Source organism: Strongylocentrotus purpuratus, unplaced genomic scaffold (genome assembly GCF_000002235.5).
Source record: "Strongylocentrotus purpuratus isolate Spur 01 unplaced genomic scaffold, Spur_5.0 spur5_scaffold_5, whole genome shotgun sequence".
Classification (NCBI taxonomy): domain Eukaryota; kingdom Metazoa; phylum Echinodermata; class Echinoidea; order Camarodonta; family Strongylocentrotidae; genus Strongylocentrotus; species Strongylocentrotus purpuratus.
In genome coordinates this window covers 32399825-32419575 of record NW_022145611.1, presented here as the reverse complement: position 1 = coordinate 32419575, position 19751 = coordinate 32399825, and the positions used below count along the sequence as shown (strand labels likewise).

General features: G+C 34.9%; 1 protein-coding gene across 1 annotated transcript in view; it reads left to right on the top strand.

Annotated features, from left to right (window-relative positions):
• LOC592633 (FERM domain-containing protein 1) overlaps positions 1 to 18913 on the top strand; it is a 45350-nt gene extending 26437 nt beyond the window's left edge. Inside the window, exons 5-15 of the mRNA XM_011671697.2 lie at positions 1620 to 1699; positions 3350 to 3536; positions 4466 to 4621; positions 8970 to 9035; positions 9983 to 10051; positions 10528 to 10604; positions 10983 to 11080; positions 11753 to 11956; positions 12362 to 12490; positions 12649 to 12812; positions 13222 to 18913. Of these exons, the coding sequence (XP_011669999.2) occupies positions 1620 to 1699; positions 3350 to 3536; positions 4466 to 4621; positions 8970 to 9035; positions 9983 to 10051; positions 10528 to 10604; positions 10983 to 11080; positions 11753 to 11956; positions 12362 to 12490; positions 12649 to 12812; positions 13222 to 13935 (1944 nt within the window). The 3' untranslated portion in view covers positions 13936 to 18913. The remainder of the gene's footprint in view (positions 1 to 1619; positions 1700 to 3349; positions 3537 to 4465; positions 4622 to 8969; positions 9036 to 9982; positions 10052 to 10527; positions 10605 to 10982; positions 11081 to 11752; positions 11957 to 12361; positions 12491 to 12648; positions 12813 to 13221) is intronic.
• Positions 18914 to 19751: the final 838 nt, after the last annotated feature.

The window sequence follows — 19751 nt, the reverse complement described above, 5'->3', positions numbered from 1 at the left end:
CTAGTAATTCATGTAATAAAACATGCTCTGAAAAGTATGAAAGAAGAATAGCTGATCAATTTATAGGAACTTAAATTGATATTCATTCATGGTTACACAATAAACATGAAATGTATATTCATCATCACTTAGAATTGTGAACTTTTTGATGAAGTCGAAATGAGGGTAATAGCCATGCACTAAAACATCTATCAACTCTGACCTATTTCTGGCAGTCATAAAGCAAGCATCAAGAAAAAATTCATTGACAGTCCCTATGACAGATACATATATTTGACATGTAATGCATTGTGAATTGTAGTTTGTAAATTGGCATGAACCCAGCTCCTACAAAGGTTCACTTGAATGGGACCTCGCATTAATGCCCCAAAGAGTGAGGCATCCATTCTCAGTCATTGTGTCGCTCATTACATCTAATGGAAGAGCAAGCCTGAGAAATGGTCCCATTTCCTAATGATCATCTTGGCATTCATTGATTCGCTCCGTGGTATAGAGAGGGCTCTTGTCATCTGACATGTGTGGCCCAGTTTTCTGTCTTCAATTTCCCCAAATGAGGACAGTCTATATTGACTTGGTGTCAGGAGTGTGATATGCTTAGGTCTTTCCATTTGAAGCTACATGCACTTTTGCTCATCAATTACACATAATTGACAGGATGTAATTGAGGACCTCTGTAAATTAAGGTTTACATGTGTGTGCTTGTGTGCATCTGACATTTCATTTGGTAATGAAAAATGAAATGTATTGTCTCTATTAAAGATATATCGATTCCTCACAGAATTTCCATAAGATATTTTCACTCCCACTTTTCATTCCCACTTTTTATATGGCTGTCTATGTACAAAATGCTCAAAGTATTCCAAGGTTCCTTTGTAATATATTTTGCATAGAATGCCTTTACAATTTAACATTCTTCTGAATATGCTTCTATTTTCAATTTTGTTGTTGCATGAAAAGTAATTTAAGCTTTAAAAAATATTTAACACATCATTCATGCTCTGAAATAGAACCGTACAACTATTTCTTGGCAGCAAAGAAAATTTCCTCCAGTTCTGTTAATAATCCTTGAGCTCGTACAAGGGTTAGGATGATGGCATGTTGCCTGGACATTTCTAACGGAACAAAGACCGAAGGAGGTAGTTTTCCTGTACTGGAAACCGGATAAGAGAAACCCTTATAGTGGTGTGGCTCTCTAATACAAATAGCCTTGCCATTTCAAAGGAATGTTAAGTTGTACTGGCGCAGGCCCTGATTTTCGAGAAGTGTTTCACATGCAAAAATTCCTCAAAGGGGCCGAAAAGAATTAGAGAAGATTATGAACTACGTGATAGGTAGTGTTTGAATCGAAGCTATGGAAAATGAGCTTGAATGGGACTAGGAAAGAATATTCCAGGTACCTGTCTTCAATTTCAATAAGACTTTAATAGGCCTACATCGTAGAATACCCCCTTAATTTGCCTCCATTATCTCTCAACAGCTACCTTTTAATTCATGAACAAAACTCTAATCGTATTAAATGTTTCAAACTGTATCATATTGCGCTGTATGTTATTTCTGATGTATACAAATATTTTGTCCTCAACCTCCTTCTTTTTCATTTCATTTCTTTGATGTTACAGGGACGAGACAAGACTGGGAAACCCCTTCTTTCTTTTTACCTCAAAGTGCAATTGTATGTGGAACATGTATCCTTACTGAAGTAAGTATGATTCTCTGGTACCATTAGGATTAGGCATAACTAAGCATTGCAATGAATATGCTGCTGCAAATGTTATTTGTTGTTTACAGCAAAAACTTGTAATGTATATTTCAGTATTTACAATCCTTTTAAGAGGAAATAAATCATACCCTATAAATTAAGAAAATGTGGTTTCTTCCATTTCACCTTCAAGAAATTAGAGTGAGCATAACTACAGAGAGACCAAAGGAGATCTTTTGCTTTTTTATTCATTCTTTTCCAAAATGCAAGTTACAAAATATCTGTACATGTATGCTATGAAAGATGATTTTTGTCATGATTCCAGCACACAATTCAAAACAGTTCATGGCCAGACAGTTTCCCTGAAATTCCCCTGTCACTTTGAATGCACATGTATTCCCGACATTTATTATTAATCCCCTGTACGTGAGAGAACATGTTACACCACATTACACTTTGCCCTGATGGAAAGGTTATTCCGCCAGGGCTCCAAATGTTTGACCTTTGACCCCTCCCTCTCAACATTCCTCTCCTGATTGCTCCGTGGCAGTTCTACTTTTCAAGGGTGCCGCGGCGGTGCGCATGAACCCCCAATCCACATAAATCTCTTTATGTTCCATTTCAGCCAGGCCAAGTCAATCTAAATTTTGAGCTTATGTTGTGGTATTTCATTCTTCTAGCTGTTAGGGGCTGCTTTATGTTCATGTTGCTCGCTGACATGCACCGACATTCATGTGCAGGAATGTTGTCGGACTCTGACATTGGCTCGTAATAAAAGCTCCTTGTGTGTACGATCAAAGATCATCTCCGCTCTGTCATGCCTAGTAGGTTAATGGCTGTTTGCTTTCCCACCTGGATTGGGATGCATTGCCTCATTTTACAAAACAAAATTATACATGGTAATATTTTTTCTTTCATGACTACCAAAAACTAAAGATTATTCAGGGTGGTTGACCTCCATTGTCCATCTATCATCACATCATATGCCCACAAAAAGAGTATAAAAATTAGATGATAAGGTGTGACAATCTCTCAAGCATTAAAGGTAATACAAAGTTTTGGTATGGGGTCATGAATTTTCTGAGATTTTCATGGTTTCAGCTACCATCGTACGGCCCTAGGAGCTATTTAAAATTCATCAAAATTTACCGGGAGCACCGGTAAATTTTTATATTTAATTTTTCTCGAAAACAGAAGTGTTTTAGGGGCAAATCTTTTTAGTGCTTATAATACATCCACAGGGGCATCTAATTTAACAAAATTGTAAAGAATCACTATCCACCCAATTTTCAAAATTTCCCAAAACTTTGTATTACCTTTAAGCTTATATTGTCATACCTCTGTATGCTTCTGTATTATTTACAATTGCAAATGTATAATGATCGTAATCTCCTAGTGTTTACTATCGTGATGGTCATGATCATACTATGTAAACTGTTGAACGTTGCAGAAATAAATGAATAAATATGGAAAATGCATATTGTATGATCGGATCATTACCTAGGAAACAAGATACACTCTTTTTCATTTTTGCATAGTGCATATAAAGTCTCTACGTGCTTCAAGAGTGTTTTGGAAATAACCAACCTGATGATGATGGTGAAGAAGAGATTGATATTAATGTTGTTGCTCCATTCGCTTTTATTGTAGGGATGATGTGACACGTCACCATCACTATCTACAGCTGAAACAGAACGTACTCCAGGCTCCGGTGCTCTGTCGTGAGGAGGCGTGCTTCGTGCTAGCATCGTACGCTCTCCAAGCCGACATGGGAAACTTTGATGAGGTAGAACATGCCGGAAGATACTTTGAACCAGCCAACTACTTCCCTGAATGGGTGAGATATATAACCAAGGAGGGCGTTTCACAAAACTTGTCATCAGTGACAAATGACAGTCTTTGTTATAAGCTACCAAAATCCTTGCTTCTGATTGGTTATCAGCATCTTTGTTACTGATTTTTGTAATTTGTCATTGAAAAAAGGCTTTGTGAAATGGGTCCCAGAATGGAGGAAAGGGGAAGATAGATAAAGGGAGTTAAAAGGTTATTTAAAGATGGTGGGAGGGGGGGGGGTGGGAGGGGGTCTATGTTATTTGTCAACACAAACAATACTTTCCCCTGAAATCCTGCCCTCACCCACACAAGAGTGAACTGGCATATTATAAACATGACATGTATTTCAGGAATGGGGGATAGTTACAGAGACCAACTTTCCTTACCTAGGAGAAATACAACTATTCTAATGTGGTGATAACTATACAATTATAGGATCATTGATTAAAAACAACAACAATATTAGTTCAGAGATGCCAGTTTTCAGGCAATGGCCTGAATTCAGGCCCCGGGGAGTTATTTTCATACCATAGTTTAGGATTTTTGTGTACAAACGAGCTCATTTTATGTGATATTCTGGCCATCCGGTCAATTCTAACTAGCATCCCTGCAAGTTACATGTGGAGGTGTATCATGAAAAGGGAGCAAAAAGTAAAGCAGAATTGACTTATTGTCATATTTTCTGAAAATTTTCTTCAAAATAAAGAGTTATTTGAACACATTTTATTCTTTGGTATGTCTATTGTCTATTGGGGTTTATAAAAGAATCTGTAACTTTTTATTTAAATTGTATTTATTTGAGTATTATGATTTGTAAATTTTATTTGGAGACCATTAATGGAAGTCTTTATTCTAAATATTATAGTTCATAAAACATAAAAATAATGCATTAAAGATCCTCTTTTTCTATTTGTTTGCTGCTTGATTTTTCAGGTGATCAAAAGGAGAGGGGAGAATTACATCATCAAACACGTCCCCTCGATGCATAGAGACCAGAAAGGCACCACACCAGCCCTAGCGCAGAAAGCATTCATACGAGAAGCAGCTTCTACACCAGAACATAACATGCACTTCTACAGACTCAAGAAGGTTGGTCTATCACTTATTACGATTCTGGTTTTTAATTGTAAGACTTCATCACTCATATTTTCCTCCCACTCTCTCATAAAACCTTTCTGGGTCAGCTAACTTTGCAGAGAGTTAGAAGGAGATAGGAATGGAATTATTTGTGGAGATGGGTTTTTTTCCTTTAAATATAAGATAATCTCATTCTAACATGATTTTTTTTCCTTCAAATATCTCCATATCTGAACAATAAATCTATGAATGAATTTACATAAAAATAGCTAGAGTTGGCCTTCATCATTCTGTCATTTGTGATGCAATCATATTTGCACTGATGAAATGTTTGTGGTATAGCTGTTGGAGGTTTGGTGGTAAAACCTATTTACTTACAAAGCCAAGCGTGATATTGATTTGTTGCTTGTTTTCAAATAGTTCATCGCTTCAAATCACCTTGAGAATCTATTTAGAGTTGTCCAATAATATTTGTGGTTAAGAAATATGCCATAACACATTCTTAATATCTCGGGTAGAATAGTTTTGTTTTGTCTTTAAGATAGAAGAATTCCATTACTGACTACATTTCAACTGGAAAATATGTTCCTCTCTTCTGCATTTGACCTCGGTAGAGCTGTAGATGAACAACCTTTTCATGGGTACTATCTGACATGATTTAAAATTTGTATTGCCGCAATTTCTGAGCTTATGTCTAAAGTGAGGTATTTCATGTCCTTAAATAGGTTTAAATGGAATCTTTGACATGTCCTACATTCCCTGCATGAGTCTGAATTCTCTTCATAGCCCTCACAAAGTCATACATTCAAATAACATATTATTCTATGACATCCCAACAGTGCTTGTACTATACATACTACCTGGACTGTATAGTGCTTTGTGATGGCACATAATAATATTATGTATCAAGGCTGCATTGGCATTCCTATATTCACTCTTGAAAAGGAAATAAAAAAAAACTGTATTTAATTGTTACTGGAGAAAAGTACATTGCACCAGATCTCCTTATTCTGAGATCGGCTTTTCTATTCACACGCCAACCCCACTGGGCCGTGTCAAATCTATTCGCGTGCACTTTACCCACAAGCTGCGAAACTCAGAAAAGGTGAATACAACTATGTAGAGAAGAACAAAATGAGGGAGAGACAAAATCTACAGATACCCACCTGCCATGCAGAGAAGAATAAGAACTATTTATGCCCAGTTGCCTCAACAAGCTTAGAAATATTCGTTATTGTACCATAAATTTGTGGTACAGTAAAGGTTTATCTCTGCTTGGCTGGGTTTCAATTGGCTGAGCTAGACACGCTTGTTCACTCAAGCAGGTAGTGGTCATACCTGCTCTAAACCAAATATATGAAATTAGTCACACTCAAATATGGGAAAGTGACAATGGTATTTAATTAGGGTTTTTGAAAATTAGGGAAATGGGCTATGTGTTTTTGCAAGTGCATGAATATTGTTTACGCAAACAAGTAGTGAAAACAGCATTAATCACCTAAGCTGACAGGTGCGTCGGTTCCTGGAGCAGTTTGGACCATGAAAAGTTTTGGTTTTATGGGGGTGCACTTGAGCACATGTGGTTGGTGTTTGTGACCACACATTGGATTGAAGTATTCCAGGAATGTAGAGTGTAGCTCCCCGAGATGATTGCAGTGTACTTGTCTGATGACCCTTGGTTCAATAGCAGTGAACCAGGCAGAGAACAAAGCAAACCGGTTGTAAATCAAGCTCTTGTTTAGAGGCTCTCTCCCCTAGATCAAACCCTAGATCAAACCATCTCCCTATCCAGGCTTCAGTCTTATTTCACATGCCAAGATTGATTATTAAAGCTGCATCGTTCAGTGGGAATACTGTTTGAAGTGCTCCGGTTGATGATATATACCGATTTATACTGAAATGGATGTGATACTTCTCATACTTTTATTTTAAAATCCATGTCCGGAGTCTATGTCGGGTCAGGAGTAAAGAGTTAAATTAAATTAAAACTGACAAAAAACATTTTGAACGTAATCTATCCAGCTTTCACAGGCTAAAGAATTTGTGAAATGGATCTTTAGTGGAAAACCAATTGCTGATTGTTTGTTGCCTTTCAACATTCATTTAGATGTAAGGTAGTAGCAATTTATACCCATTTATAGTATAATTGTGTCAAGAAATATAAGAGAGAAGTCAGACAGAAAGGGAGACATGTGACTATTAATCTTTGTTGATGTTGGGGCAAACGTAATAATGGTCACATTATTTCTGCTCACATTGAACACTCCATTATTTTATAAAGAATCCACTGCAACTTTGAAGAAAAGAAAAAACTGAACATCAACTTATTTCTGTCCCAATTATGGTCCGTTTGGGAGATGGCAGATAGAAATGACCTTGGGTTTTAAGCGATCACTTTCTCAACAGAGTCTTCAGAAGACTGTAAAAAAAAAAAAAACACCCAAAGTTTAAATAATTTCAGTTCTCCAATTCCTTGAGGACATGGCAACCTTTAACATGGATGACCTTGGGTTTCATTTCGAGAAAGCTCCAGGAATTTGTGCAACTCCAGGAGTATTGCAAGATTTAGGAAAGGGATGGAGAAAAATAAAGAAAACTGCAAGGAGACCATACAGCTGAGCACATTGTGAAGGATTTTCTAAGATTAGAGATAGGGGGTATGATTTCCAAGAAGTTTGAGTTAACATGAGGAAATAAGAAATTGATATGGTGTAAAACAGATTTGAATTAATCTGTTCAAATGATAATGCATTTTAATTTTGATGAGTTGTCAGCATTTACCTGAGGCAATTGTGCATTTAATTCTATGCGTGACTTAATGGCTTAGCTAACATTCAAATCCTCTTATATGTTTTACCTTGCAAAGTATGTTCATCCTACATCAGTTAAGTGTAGAATAAGATCTCCCTGCTTAGTTGATATTTCTTCTTTCCATTGTGTTTTTTTATAGGAGCTTATTTCATTTCTGCTATAATTAATCAGAATGTCCTTGTGATATTTTGGACCTATTCTTGGTGTTTTGTTTTCATCACATCAGAGCTCTTTAAGTTTTCTAGAGCTTTTTTTCTTTTTTCCATAGATATATTGCTCATGACCCTCATGCATATTTTTCTCTTCTCTCTCTCTATTTTTCATTAAAAAATACCTGTTCTGCTCAGGAGCCAATAATTTGTTTAATAATTTTGTCAGCGACTTATGCTTTGGAAAAGTATTGTGATTGATGGAAGTCAGTAGACTGTTCCTGTCTAGCAAGATTTTTAATCAAAGCTTTTTCATCAATATCCGTCTCATTATTGACCCTGATTTTCTTTTTTTTGTAAAAGACTTGATAATGTGATGATTTGCTTCTATGGTTTCTATCCATATATCATTTGAACTTTGCAATCAAGTCTTTCATCACTTTAGATAGAAATAAGGATAGGAAGTAAAGAATAGAAATTAGCGCTAATGAAGCAAAACCACAAACTTTGAGGGAATTTTAGTCTGCTCTTTTGATCAAGGTTGTCTTTTCATGTCATAAGAATTCATATCCCCACTGCTGGAAGGTTTTAATTGTGTTATAGGAAGTTGTGTTGTATATATTGATTAAAATAATTGTGGTCTGGTCACCTTATTGTAGAGTAGTGCATACAAATATTTTTAATCTCCCAATCACCTTCCCCTCCCTCTCTCTCTCTCTGTCTGTCTCTCCTCTTTCTTTTCCTCTGGTTTCCCCCCCCCCCTCTCTCCCCTCTCTCCCCCCTCTCTCTCTCTCTCTTCCCCTCTCTCTCTCTAACTTCCTGTTTCTCTCCCTCCCCCTCTCCCTCCACCTCTCTCTCTCTTTTTCTCTCCCTCCTCTCTCTCTCTCTTTCTCTTCCCCTCTCTTTTTCTCTCTCTCCCTCCCCTCTCTCTCTTTCTCTCTCCCCCTCCCCCCTCCCCCTCTCTCTCTCTCTCTCTCTCTCTCTCTTTCTATCCATATCTATCCAGTAAAGCAGGATTTATTACATACAGAAATTGCTGCTGGCTTAAGGAATACAGTCTTCATGGGGTTACCGTTATGTACTATTTGTTTTACCTAAAATAACTTGAGTGGTGGAATGTGTGATTTGTATCATATGAATGTATATAAATTAAAATATTTTGAAGTTCCTGTTTATGAGGGAAGTGATACCCATTATTTCATGGGGATTTGAATGATCATGAGCCTTTTGATATACTCAATTTGAATTGTTGCAATTTTTTCATGATTTCTTTTGTTTGATTTCATGCCCTTTGATAATGAATTCATGATGTCTATTAGATGTACTATGAAGCTTAATTTCCTGCATCATGACAATGTGCAATTCTTCAACAATTCTTTGATTTCACTTCTTTCTTTCAGACCAAGACAGAACAAACTCCATCGATATGGCTTGGTGTGTGTACAAAAGGCATCCATTTATATGAGGTAATTAATGAGATCTAATTGTAGTACAAGAGTTGAAAAAACAAAAACTATTATAAGCCAGTGAGTTGAAAAAATATTATTGATTAACAAATAAAGTGTCTAAGAGTATTTTTTGTTATGGACTCAATCACTCACTAAATTATATTTTATAGTTTTTTATATTTTGTTTGAAAGTTTTAGAAATATTTTCCATTGTCTAGCCTGGGCCAGGTGATAAAAATTCAATTAAATACATTTAATGACCTATGTACCTTTGATCAACTCAACTCTATGTAAACTATAAACTCATATTTTCATGCAATGTTTTAAATTAATAATTGTAAGAAATAAGAAAGAAATTGTTATTTATTTGATGTAATGAATTAGAGGGATATTTATTTTACATAATTGCTATTATTAAACCAAAAATGAAGTGGTTGAAATATTTATTTTCTAAACACTACACATAAAATAAAACAGCAAATCTTTTTGGTGGGATTGTCTTCTGTTATTACCAATTGCAGACCAAGAACAAATATGTATGAAATACTTCCTCCTTTGAATGTATTTCAGTAGATGTGCCTTTTTTTTAAACGATCATTTTCTTAATGTAGCAGAAAATGATCTTGGCTTCCTGCATGCTTAAGATCATAGACCGGCAGCAATTAATCTAAGTTTAGCTTTTTTTGTGGATAAGGTCTATTTATTTTTGAGCAATTAACACCATATCCATTGTTAAGGAAAAATAAGCATGTTTATCCACATTCTGCACCCTTTGAAATTACAAACCACATCGTTTTTGTCAGGGTGTTAATTGGTGGTAAGGTGTTATGGAATTAGCAGTTCTCATGAAATGTGCGATTGTGGTTTGAAAATCATTCATGTGTGAGATCACATGGAATCAAAGCATAATTTGAATGTTTTTCACAAGTTAAAGGTACTACTTGATTTTGATTTGTTTTCTTTAGGATTCCTCTGATGGAAAGTACCTTCTGTGTGAGTACCCGTGGGTTGATATCAAGAGGCTGATATTCCAGGTAAATTAAACAAAGCAGGACAGTAATAATCAGAAACATCTATTAATTCATCTTAACAATTTGAAAAGAAAATATGGTTATTTCACTCATATCCTATTCGTATTAATTCCACACCACATTTACTGTGAATATACTAAACAGTATACACATGCATGTGCTCAACTTTGTACGATCCCATGAAGACAGGCTTGTCCTTTTTCAAGAAGAATAAGTTTACCGAGAGTTCCTCAATCCTCCCTCTCTCTCACATGGTGCACCCGAAAGCCTACTGTATAGGAATAAATATGTATCACAGTATAGTCTGGGTGCAAAGGCATTCATTGTAAATGTATCTCTTCATCTCTTGCACTCTCACTACCAGGCCAGCTCACTGTGTGTCTGTTTAATCTCATTATATTCTTTTGGATAATGTTGCATGGCAGTTTACCTTGAGCTGAACTCAATTTCAAATTCATCTTTGTTTTTCATTATCACAGAAAAAGAAGTTTGAGCTTCTCGTGGAGGGAGTGTCAGATGGACGAAAGATCACATACTATACATGCACTGAAGCAAAGTAAGTCTATCCTTTTCATTCCATCACCCAACCTTAGTTTTACCCTTGAGAGTTGAATAAATGAATAAGTACAATTCTAAAAATCTATTTAAAAAAGATTGAATTTAGAATCAAGTGAATATTGGATGTACTTCTAATTGAATTTACATCCTCCTGTATATACATTAAAAAAAATGATTATTTACATTTTTCTTTAAAGAATATCCAAAGTATTTAATGTCTACCAGGTAATTAAAAATGTTTAGGTGTCATTTCTAATAAACCAGAATAACAATTTTTTTTAAAGGATTATGTTTGATATAATTTACAACTTTCCATGTTGTGAAGTACATTTCTATGTGAGTTATTACTGATTTTACTTGTACACTTACACACTAGGTCCAAACATCTTTTGAGGCTGTGTAAGCTAACCCATGCATTCCAGATGCAAACACAAACATTGGTAGATAGAGCACGTATCAGAGAAAGTGCATCAGGTAAGCATATACATCATCTTCTTCTTCTTCCTCTTCCTTTTCCTCTTCTTCTTCTTCTTCTTCTTTTTTTTTTCTTCTTTTTTTCTTCTTCTTCTTCTTCTCCTATTCTCACCTTTTATCATTGTTAATTTGTCTTCAAGTTTATCTTTAACTCATTATGTTGTGCCTCAGCTTCTTTATCCCTTCTCTATATCATCATTGTCTCCGTCTTTCACTGGAAAAGAAAATGTCCAATATATCAGGAAAGGAAACATATATTATAATCTTAAGTAATCAGAAGCAATTTGCCCCACTTCTCAGAAACATTTCACTGCCTTCCTGCTCCCTGGAAAAGAATGTTTGGTTCAATTGTTCTTGAAATTTACACTAATAAGAGCCAGCTGAACAGCTTCTGTGTGTCTTCATTTAAAGCCTGTCTGCACTAGTTTGGCCATTGGGGATTAGACCTCCCTGCAAGGTCATTGACAGGTGGTTATCTCATCAAATCAGCTCTCAATTAACATAAGAAAAAGGGGATCAGGGGGGACCAACAGGCACCGATTAGGCATTGTTTGCTAAATAGAGGGCGCAAGTAGGTATAAGTAGTGCAGAAGGGCTTTACAGTTAGTCTTAGGAGTATTATTACTAAGTAGAACTAATCAGACATATCTCCATGTATGGTCCAATCCACAGAGAAGAAACGCTATCGTGAGTCTTACATCAGTGGTGATATCTCCTGGTCAGATCTAGACAGCTCCATGACAACCACATCTCATAGCGAGATGTCGACCACCAAGGTGGACCAGAGGATGTCTGTCATCAGCAACGTGAGCTCCGTAGCGACCTCTGGCATCGTGTCAGACGAGAGGTCACCGGTAGAGAAGACAATGAGTGAAGGTCAGAATCCTCTCCTTTTTACTTTGGTCTCAAGGAAATGTCAAGAAGGGATCACTTGGAGAAGAAGATTAAGATAAAAGAGCCACTCAATATATCTTACATCGTTTTTGTTGTTCAAATATCAGATTTAAAAACATTCTATGTGGTTATTGGAAGTGAGGTAATGAAAGACAGCGGACTGAATGGATTTCCATATATATCTTGATTTCTTTACTTTATGATTTAAAAAGGAAATCCTAATAAAGTTTATTTAAAAGTTTATTACAAATTTGATATATTGCTAGTGTCAATTTCATTGCTTTAATGAAAATAAAACATTCAGAGAACTTTCCAACCATTCTTCAATACAATCTTTGTTATTCAGTGGTAACATTTTTTATAAAACAAATTCTCTTTTACTCTCAGATGATGACCTGTGTTCCCCATACAAAGTAATTGAGATGCCTCCATCAGCAATGACATATATCCCACAACTCGAATCCCACCTAACTCTACAACCTTCTACTTCAAGAGAGGATATGCTGCTATACTCTGGTGAGTCCTCTTTCTTTTATGTAAGAATGCACACAATTCTTCTGGATAAAGGACTTTTTGAAATATAATGGTGGCAGGAAACAAGACATTAGACTACTTGTGTTGTAAACAACAAGGTGCTATTGCTCAAAATGTTTTGATGTCTTGTTTTGATGCAGATAGTGGCTCCAAGCGACATTCGGCCGCCATGTCTGATGCTTCCAGTCACAGAGAACACAATGCAACTCATTCATCTTCCTCCAGTGAGCGGGGCAAACCAGGGATGATACATCACGAGGCTTCTGCTATGCTGAGTGAATCAGAATGGGCATCTGATGATGAGGTAATGTGAAATGAAGAGTTCTATGGAAGAGATTGGGAGGAAGGGGGGGGGGTGATGCTTTGGTCCTGTTAGAGATGATGATAAGCAGATGTAGAAGAAAGAGAGAGAGAGAGTGAAGGTCGTTGAAAGAAAGGGGAAGAAGGAGGATATCAAGAGGTAGGAGGAAATAAATGTAATGGAGGATAGAAAAGTAGAAAAAGTGAAAGATTAAAATAAAAAAATGTAGAGGAAGAAATAGCTTAAGAAAAAAAAAGTAAGAGTAGGAAATTTGAGAGAGGATGAAATCATGATTGAGGGAAGTTCTTAAATTACAAATCCTATTCTGTTTTCTTAACACAAAGTCAAGCATGTAAATATTTCAAATTTTCAATCTTGAATCATCTCTCTTTTGCCATTGACACCTCTGCAGGCAGAGGATGATGATGAAGATGAGAGGAGATACCACAAGAAGCACAGCCGATCCAACAACCATCATCAACTCATCGACACAAGGAAAATCAGAGCAGAAATTGCAGATAAGGATGTGACTGCTCCCTTGCTGAGTGCCCTATGCAATGATCGCTCACTCTTGATGATGCAACAGCAGAAACAAAGCAATACAACTCTTGAAGACAATTCATTGGGAAGCAATGACTTGAGTCGAACGTCCAGTAGTCGCGGGTCTGGCTCCGTCCACGAGAAGAGCTACCACGAAGATTTGAACACGTCCTTGACCACGCTCGTGAGTCACAGCTCAATAGACTCAGACATGCATAGCTCTGTCTTGGAGAGACTCAATGCAAAGTCCTGCTCCATGATTAATACCATGAACTCCTTGGGGTACTCACAAGGAAATCTCTCCAAACATCAGACATTATCAACCTTGAACAATCTAGCAGACATGGACATCACGCTCATGGACAATACGCCTTTCACGGACAATACACCTTTCGATGTCAGGTTAAGCTTTGACTCGGCCAGTGAAGGCAGGGTCAAATGTCAAACGCTGCCGTCCAAGATGAATGCCAGTGAGCAGATGCTGCTTCTTGGTGCAAGCGTCAACTCAGTCCAACGTGACGAAACTGTTTCTTACTCTGCCCCTAATCTTTCACCCGGTGCTCAAGTTCCTATTGCCAGTCATTGAGGAAAGGTCATTGAACTTTCAATGAGGACATACATACATATATATATATATACATATATATATATATATATCTCCACTGAGGACCTTTTTTTAACTGAACAGAGGTCAGTGACCTTCCATCAAAACTGTTGTTTAATAGGTTTGTAAGATTTTCCTACAAACTTGCTGCATTTACAATAGGAAATCCTATATTGAGGCTGTCTTGTATTCATACAGAACAATGCAAATACACATCTAGGTATTATGATATTTGCGCAAATTTTTTAACTCAGCTCATTTTTTTGCTTTTTATATATTTTTATTTGTTTTTATGTTTTTTGTCATATGTGATATAAGGTTTACTTTATCATTAAACTAATATCATTGAAAACTCATTCATGTTAATTTTAGAGATATGACACAATTTAAATTTAAGAATTTAACCAACTCAAAAGAAGTATTATTCTTGTAAAGTCACTCTGATGTTAAATATTAAACTAACATGCAGTATTTGTCACCCTGTACTGTGTACACAATTTGAATTTCTAACAATAGAATTTTTGATTTCCAATTTGTTTCATTTAGTGTGCATTGCAACACTTGTTACTTGATCATGATAATGTGATTTTATTGTATTGTTATTTGTGATTTTGTGTTGTCTTGTATGTAATTCAGTTCATATATGTTTTTAATGCCATTTTGAGTTCATTTTTGAATTTTGTCACTGAAAATAAAAAATTCTCAGTATTTCAGTGTACTTTTTCCTTGCATATTGTTAAGGATTTTGAGATTATTTATTTATCTTAACAAATATGTGGGCAATTATACATTTGAAAGGCCACCAGAAACAATTCAAGACTTTATTTTGGTCATGCTAGTGCTACGCCACTTTCTGTTTGGCAGATGGAATCGACTAAATTCCAAGAAAGATGCAAGACATTTTCAAATTGTTTGATATGATCTGTAGTTTTAACCATGCTGATAATGACTGAGGTCACAATGCTTCGTTTAAGCTTGCAATGTTTTTCATTCAAGAGACAAGAAAAAGAAACCATTTACTAACATAACTAGAGAAACTTCTTATACATCGAAAACAACAAGTCTTCATGGCGAATGATTTCTCTACTGCCTGTATAGCATTTTATCTTAAAAGACCATTCTGTTTTTAAATTTAGGTTTTTATTTGCTTACTTTGTTTTGCACAAGTTATCTTTTTTTCCCCCTCTTTTTTAAACTTCATGTACAATAGGTTCAAAATGCAGAATGTACAGGTTTTTTGTTTTATCAGTATTCACTATTGGTTTTAGACGTTACGTTTATTTATATGAGTTTGATATCAGAAATATTGCAATTGCAATGATGTATACAAACAGACTATTTACAATGTGAATGTTCATGAATGCAAAGCTTTTTATTCAAAAGATTCCCAAAATTTGGATTTATAGTCTGGTAGGGTGAATCTTCACTTTCAAGAAATCTTTGAAAGCTTTACACTCAAATAATAGAATGAGTTGTATGAATATTATATGCAGTATGTACTTTTGAAACTTTATGCACAAAAAGAAGAGACAAAATTATATAACCTCTGACAGTATTGGAAACAAAATATGAATACTGTGAAGTAAACATTTCAGAGTACAGAACAATGACGAGGGGACCTGTTGCATTAAATCTAAGTCACGCTTAATGAAATTGTTTTTTTCCCACACATCTTTTCAAATAGGTGTATGATTTGGGATTAACTTTAACTAGACTAATGATGGTTTTATGCAATGGGTCAGCCAACTCATGATGATCAGAATCAGGAATTCATGCAGTCAGTATTCACATAGAAATTATAATGCAAAGTATGATAGTTATATGATATCATCATGATGCTCGATTGTTATATTTATGGAGTGTGTAAGAGGGTTTAAATTCAACTGTGACAGTGTCTCAGTTCAAGATGACATGTAAAGAGACATGCCTGAAGGTGCGTTCACATATGACAGAGTACACCACAACAGATATCATTTTGTTTACATGTAAATGGATGGTCGCTAGGATGAGAAAAATTACTGCACATGGCAAAGTTTCTGCATATACTCACTTATCTGTGTGTTATAAGGTACAGAAATGTGAAGAGCATCATGCTTGTGTCAATTTATCTTGCCCTGGCGGTTTTATGGGGCATATGAGAATGAGCCTTGAACTTATCATCTGTATATAGAGAGAAAGAGAGAGGGAGAGAGCCATGAGATAATACCTTCATACTAGCTAGTGCTGGAAAGGTGCTAATTTCAAACAAAAGATTCTAGTGTCCGATGTGTTCTTGCATTATGTTTATGGAGTGATAGTGGTACTCAAACTACATGTACCGGTACTACTTGACTTTTAACAATTCAGCTAAAATTTGAACCATATGTTCCAGTAGGAATATATAAGAAAAAGCCCACCAAACTTTACCTCTTTGTCTCTTTCCTCCCCTTCAAGTCAGAATTGATGTTTGATGTTTCATTTAGATCCTAAAGATATTTTTGATATTCAAGATACAAAGAGTTATGCTGCATCATGATGCCCCTTTACCAATAACAAAAATACAATGAGTACAATGAACCTCATGTATTTATATTTAAGGCAAACATGTGCCCTGTCTTTTAAGACTAGCCCATGGTCCGAGTACAATTCTTAAATCAACCATGTATTGGTGAAAGGGTTTTGAAAATTGAAATTCATTTACCTCTTGATTATGTCTCTTTCAGGAGTCATGAAATTAATGCTGCATTGATTTCTGCAATGCGATCATTGCAGGAAGCGTTTTTGATGTATCTTTTGTAATCGTCCCTTGAATGATGCCTTTGTAATTTATATGACAACATCATATCTTTATACTCGGATATTAAGCCCAGATGATTGTATATTTATTGATTGATCTCATAAAACTTTCAGACCATTTCAGCATTTTTGTGGGGTGAAAAATTATTTGAGGTATTTTCATTTTGAGGCTATGGAGTTCATAAAGGATATCTTTTGATATCCTATTCTCAGGTATCTAACTCATTTAGCTTTGAAATCATGTCATTATTTACTTTTTTCTTTCTTAAAATGTTTGAAAGCTATGCAACGGTGTTCTGATGGTGAAAGCATATATTGAGTCAAGCATACATCGTTTTTGACAAAGGGTGCCTGTTTTTTAACAAACACAAGAAAGAATTTTTGACATTAATTACAAAGAAATTGGATTAAATGTAAAACAAACCTGCAGATAAAAATATTGATATTGAATTAAAAACATTTATTCCATGTACAAAAAAAAAAATTCTTGATAGGGTATGAAACATAGACTCAGTTTGTGTGTAACTTTCCATTCCATTTCCCATGAATTCTGTTTTTCATATATTTCTCAAAGCAAGTGTAGTGGCATACGATTTAGTGCTTATCAGTGAAATTATGTCAGTAATCCATGTTTTGATGAATTAATTTCCAAAATGATAGTTGGCATTGACATGTGCCTAAACTATTTCAGTCCTTACAGTGTAGTTATCACCTTGAATATTTATACTGATAATTATATGTTGTCAAAAATATGAATCAAATAAGTTGAATTAGGATTCAAAGTTTTAAATTTAATTTAAGTTTCCCCATTTTATATTCATGTTACTCAACTTCGGTCACTATTTTTATAAATACATATATATATATATATAATTTTGATTACACAAAAATTTTGACTCTAGTTACATGATTTTTTAATATTTTGTATTCTAATGATGTTAAATCAAACGCCTTTTTATACATTTTGACAGCTCAAATCTGAGAAAGCTTATATTATTGATTTTGGTATGATTTTCACAATGATGTAATATTCTAAGTACCAGAATGGAAACACCCCCTACGTTGTAATGATTTTGTTTGCTGCTCAGATGATCAGGGAGTTGCAGTGAAGCTTCTCGTGAAATAAAACCATTTGTTGTGTTTTTATTCATGTGTAATTAAGAATGTTAAAGTAGTCGGTAAAACTACTGGTATTTAAAATAAGTTAACAGGCCATATAAGTAAACATTGGCTTATACCAGCTTTTATAGACAAAAATAAATTGTACAATTAACAATTAACTGTGATTTGAATTGAACAAAGCAGGCTTCTGGTAACAATATTGTGACAGCAGTACTTTAACTGACATGCAGTGAACAAAGTAAAGAAAAGAACATATACAGGGTGTCTTATAAATGCATTGGAGTAATCTTTTCATATAAAACTAAGTAGAAGTATTATTGTATTTAACAATGCATTTTGTTATCCATAAATATTTGGTTTCTTGACAGAAAACTTGTGTATTATAGTTTGAAACTAACTATCAAATCTGGCACAATTATATTACGCTCAATATTAATATCCCATTTAAATTTATATTTTTAAAGGATTTGAAAATTATCTTGAAATCATAGTCTGCAAAATCTCATCTCAGGTTTTTAAAATAGTTTTTTTTTTAAAGAGTTTGAGTAGGAAAAAAAGTAATTTAGCTTGTATTTTCAAGATAATCTATGTTCCTTATACCAAATGTCGCTGAATAATAATTTGTTTTTATTTGTAGTCTTATGTAATACTTTTTTTTATCAGAAAGAATTGTATATGTTCCTGCCAATAACATATAGACATGATGAGCAGAGTTTAAAAATTGATTCCATTATTTTTCATGCATGCCAGGAAGATCATTATTTGTAGAAAGATTTGGCGGATAATGATCCATTTTCTACCAGAAATTATTTGTTGTCTGAGTATTTATGTTTTCGTTATTGTTGTATGTATTATGTCCATGTATTTGTTTCTGTTTTGATTTTAACTGATTATCATCTATTATTGTATTCCTATATAGTTTAAAAAGTATGATTCCATTGTCTAACTAATTCTTATGATAACAATTGTATTGTAATGCTTCTTAAGCATAATATGTATGTTTAAGAGAATTAAATTGATTACCCAAATAAAAATATGAATGCATATTATGTAAAAACAAAAATAGGGATGTGATTTGTTTTTATCATTAGAATCCCTTTACTGAGAGCATTGGTAAGGAGAGAGAGAGAGAGAGAGAGATAACGGTAGGGGTATATGTGGATATACAGAGAGAGAGATAGAGAGAGAGAGATAACGGTAGGGGTATATGTGGATATACAGCGAGAGAGAGAGAGAGAGAGAGATAGTGGAGGGGGTAGGGTGTAAGTCCGTGATGAGAGGCACTAAAGGAAAATATGAACAATTCAAGATGAAGGATTTTTTTGTGCAAAAAAAGATACACAGAACCTCACTGAAAGGACTATGGGGGTTAAAGGGGTGGTAATGAAAGAAAAAGAAAGAAAAACAACAAAATCTTGGTACCTCAGAAGTGGACACTATGAAAGGCAACCAAACAAAAATTGTTTATTTCGTGCTTACACCCATGCTACCATGTAGAATCGTAGACAGTTAGGGGGGCCAATATTAGGACAACATCTTGCTCACATATTCAGCCTCCAGGGAAATGATACAAGATGCAAATACAAATTGTAGTCTGCTTCCTAGTGAAAAAGCAGATGACCATTTTTTAAATCCCAGTTATCTTGGGGTCGCCTTATTTTAGGGGGTGGGAAATTACTAAGAAGAAGAAGAAGAAGAAGAAATATCGGGAAAGGAACAATTTTCCTCTGAGAAATCTATAACGAGCAAATATGAAAATGAAATATCTGGCAAGTGCAACCTATCCCATGAAAAGAAAATAAAAGTTAGCAAAGGAAGTTATCAAATTAAAGTTTACATTTGACAATCAAACTTTTTATAAAACAAAGTTTCAACTAATTTTTCTTTTTGAAGGATATGCC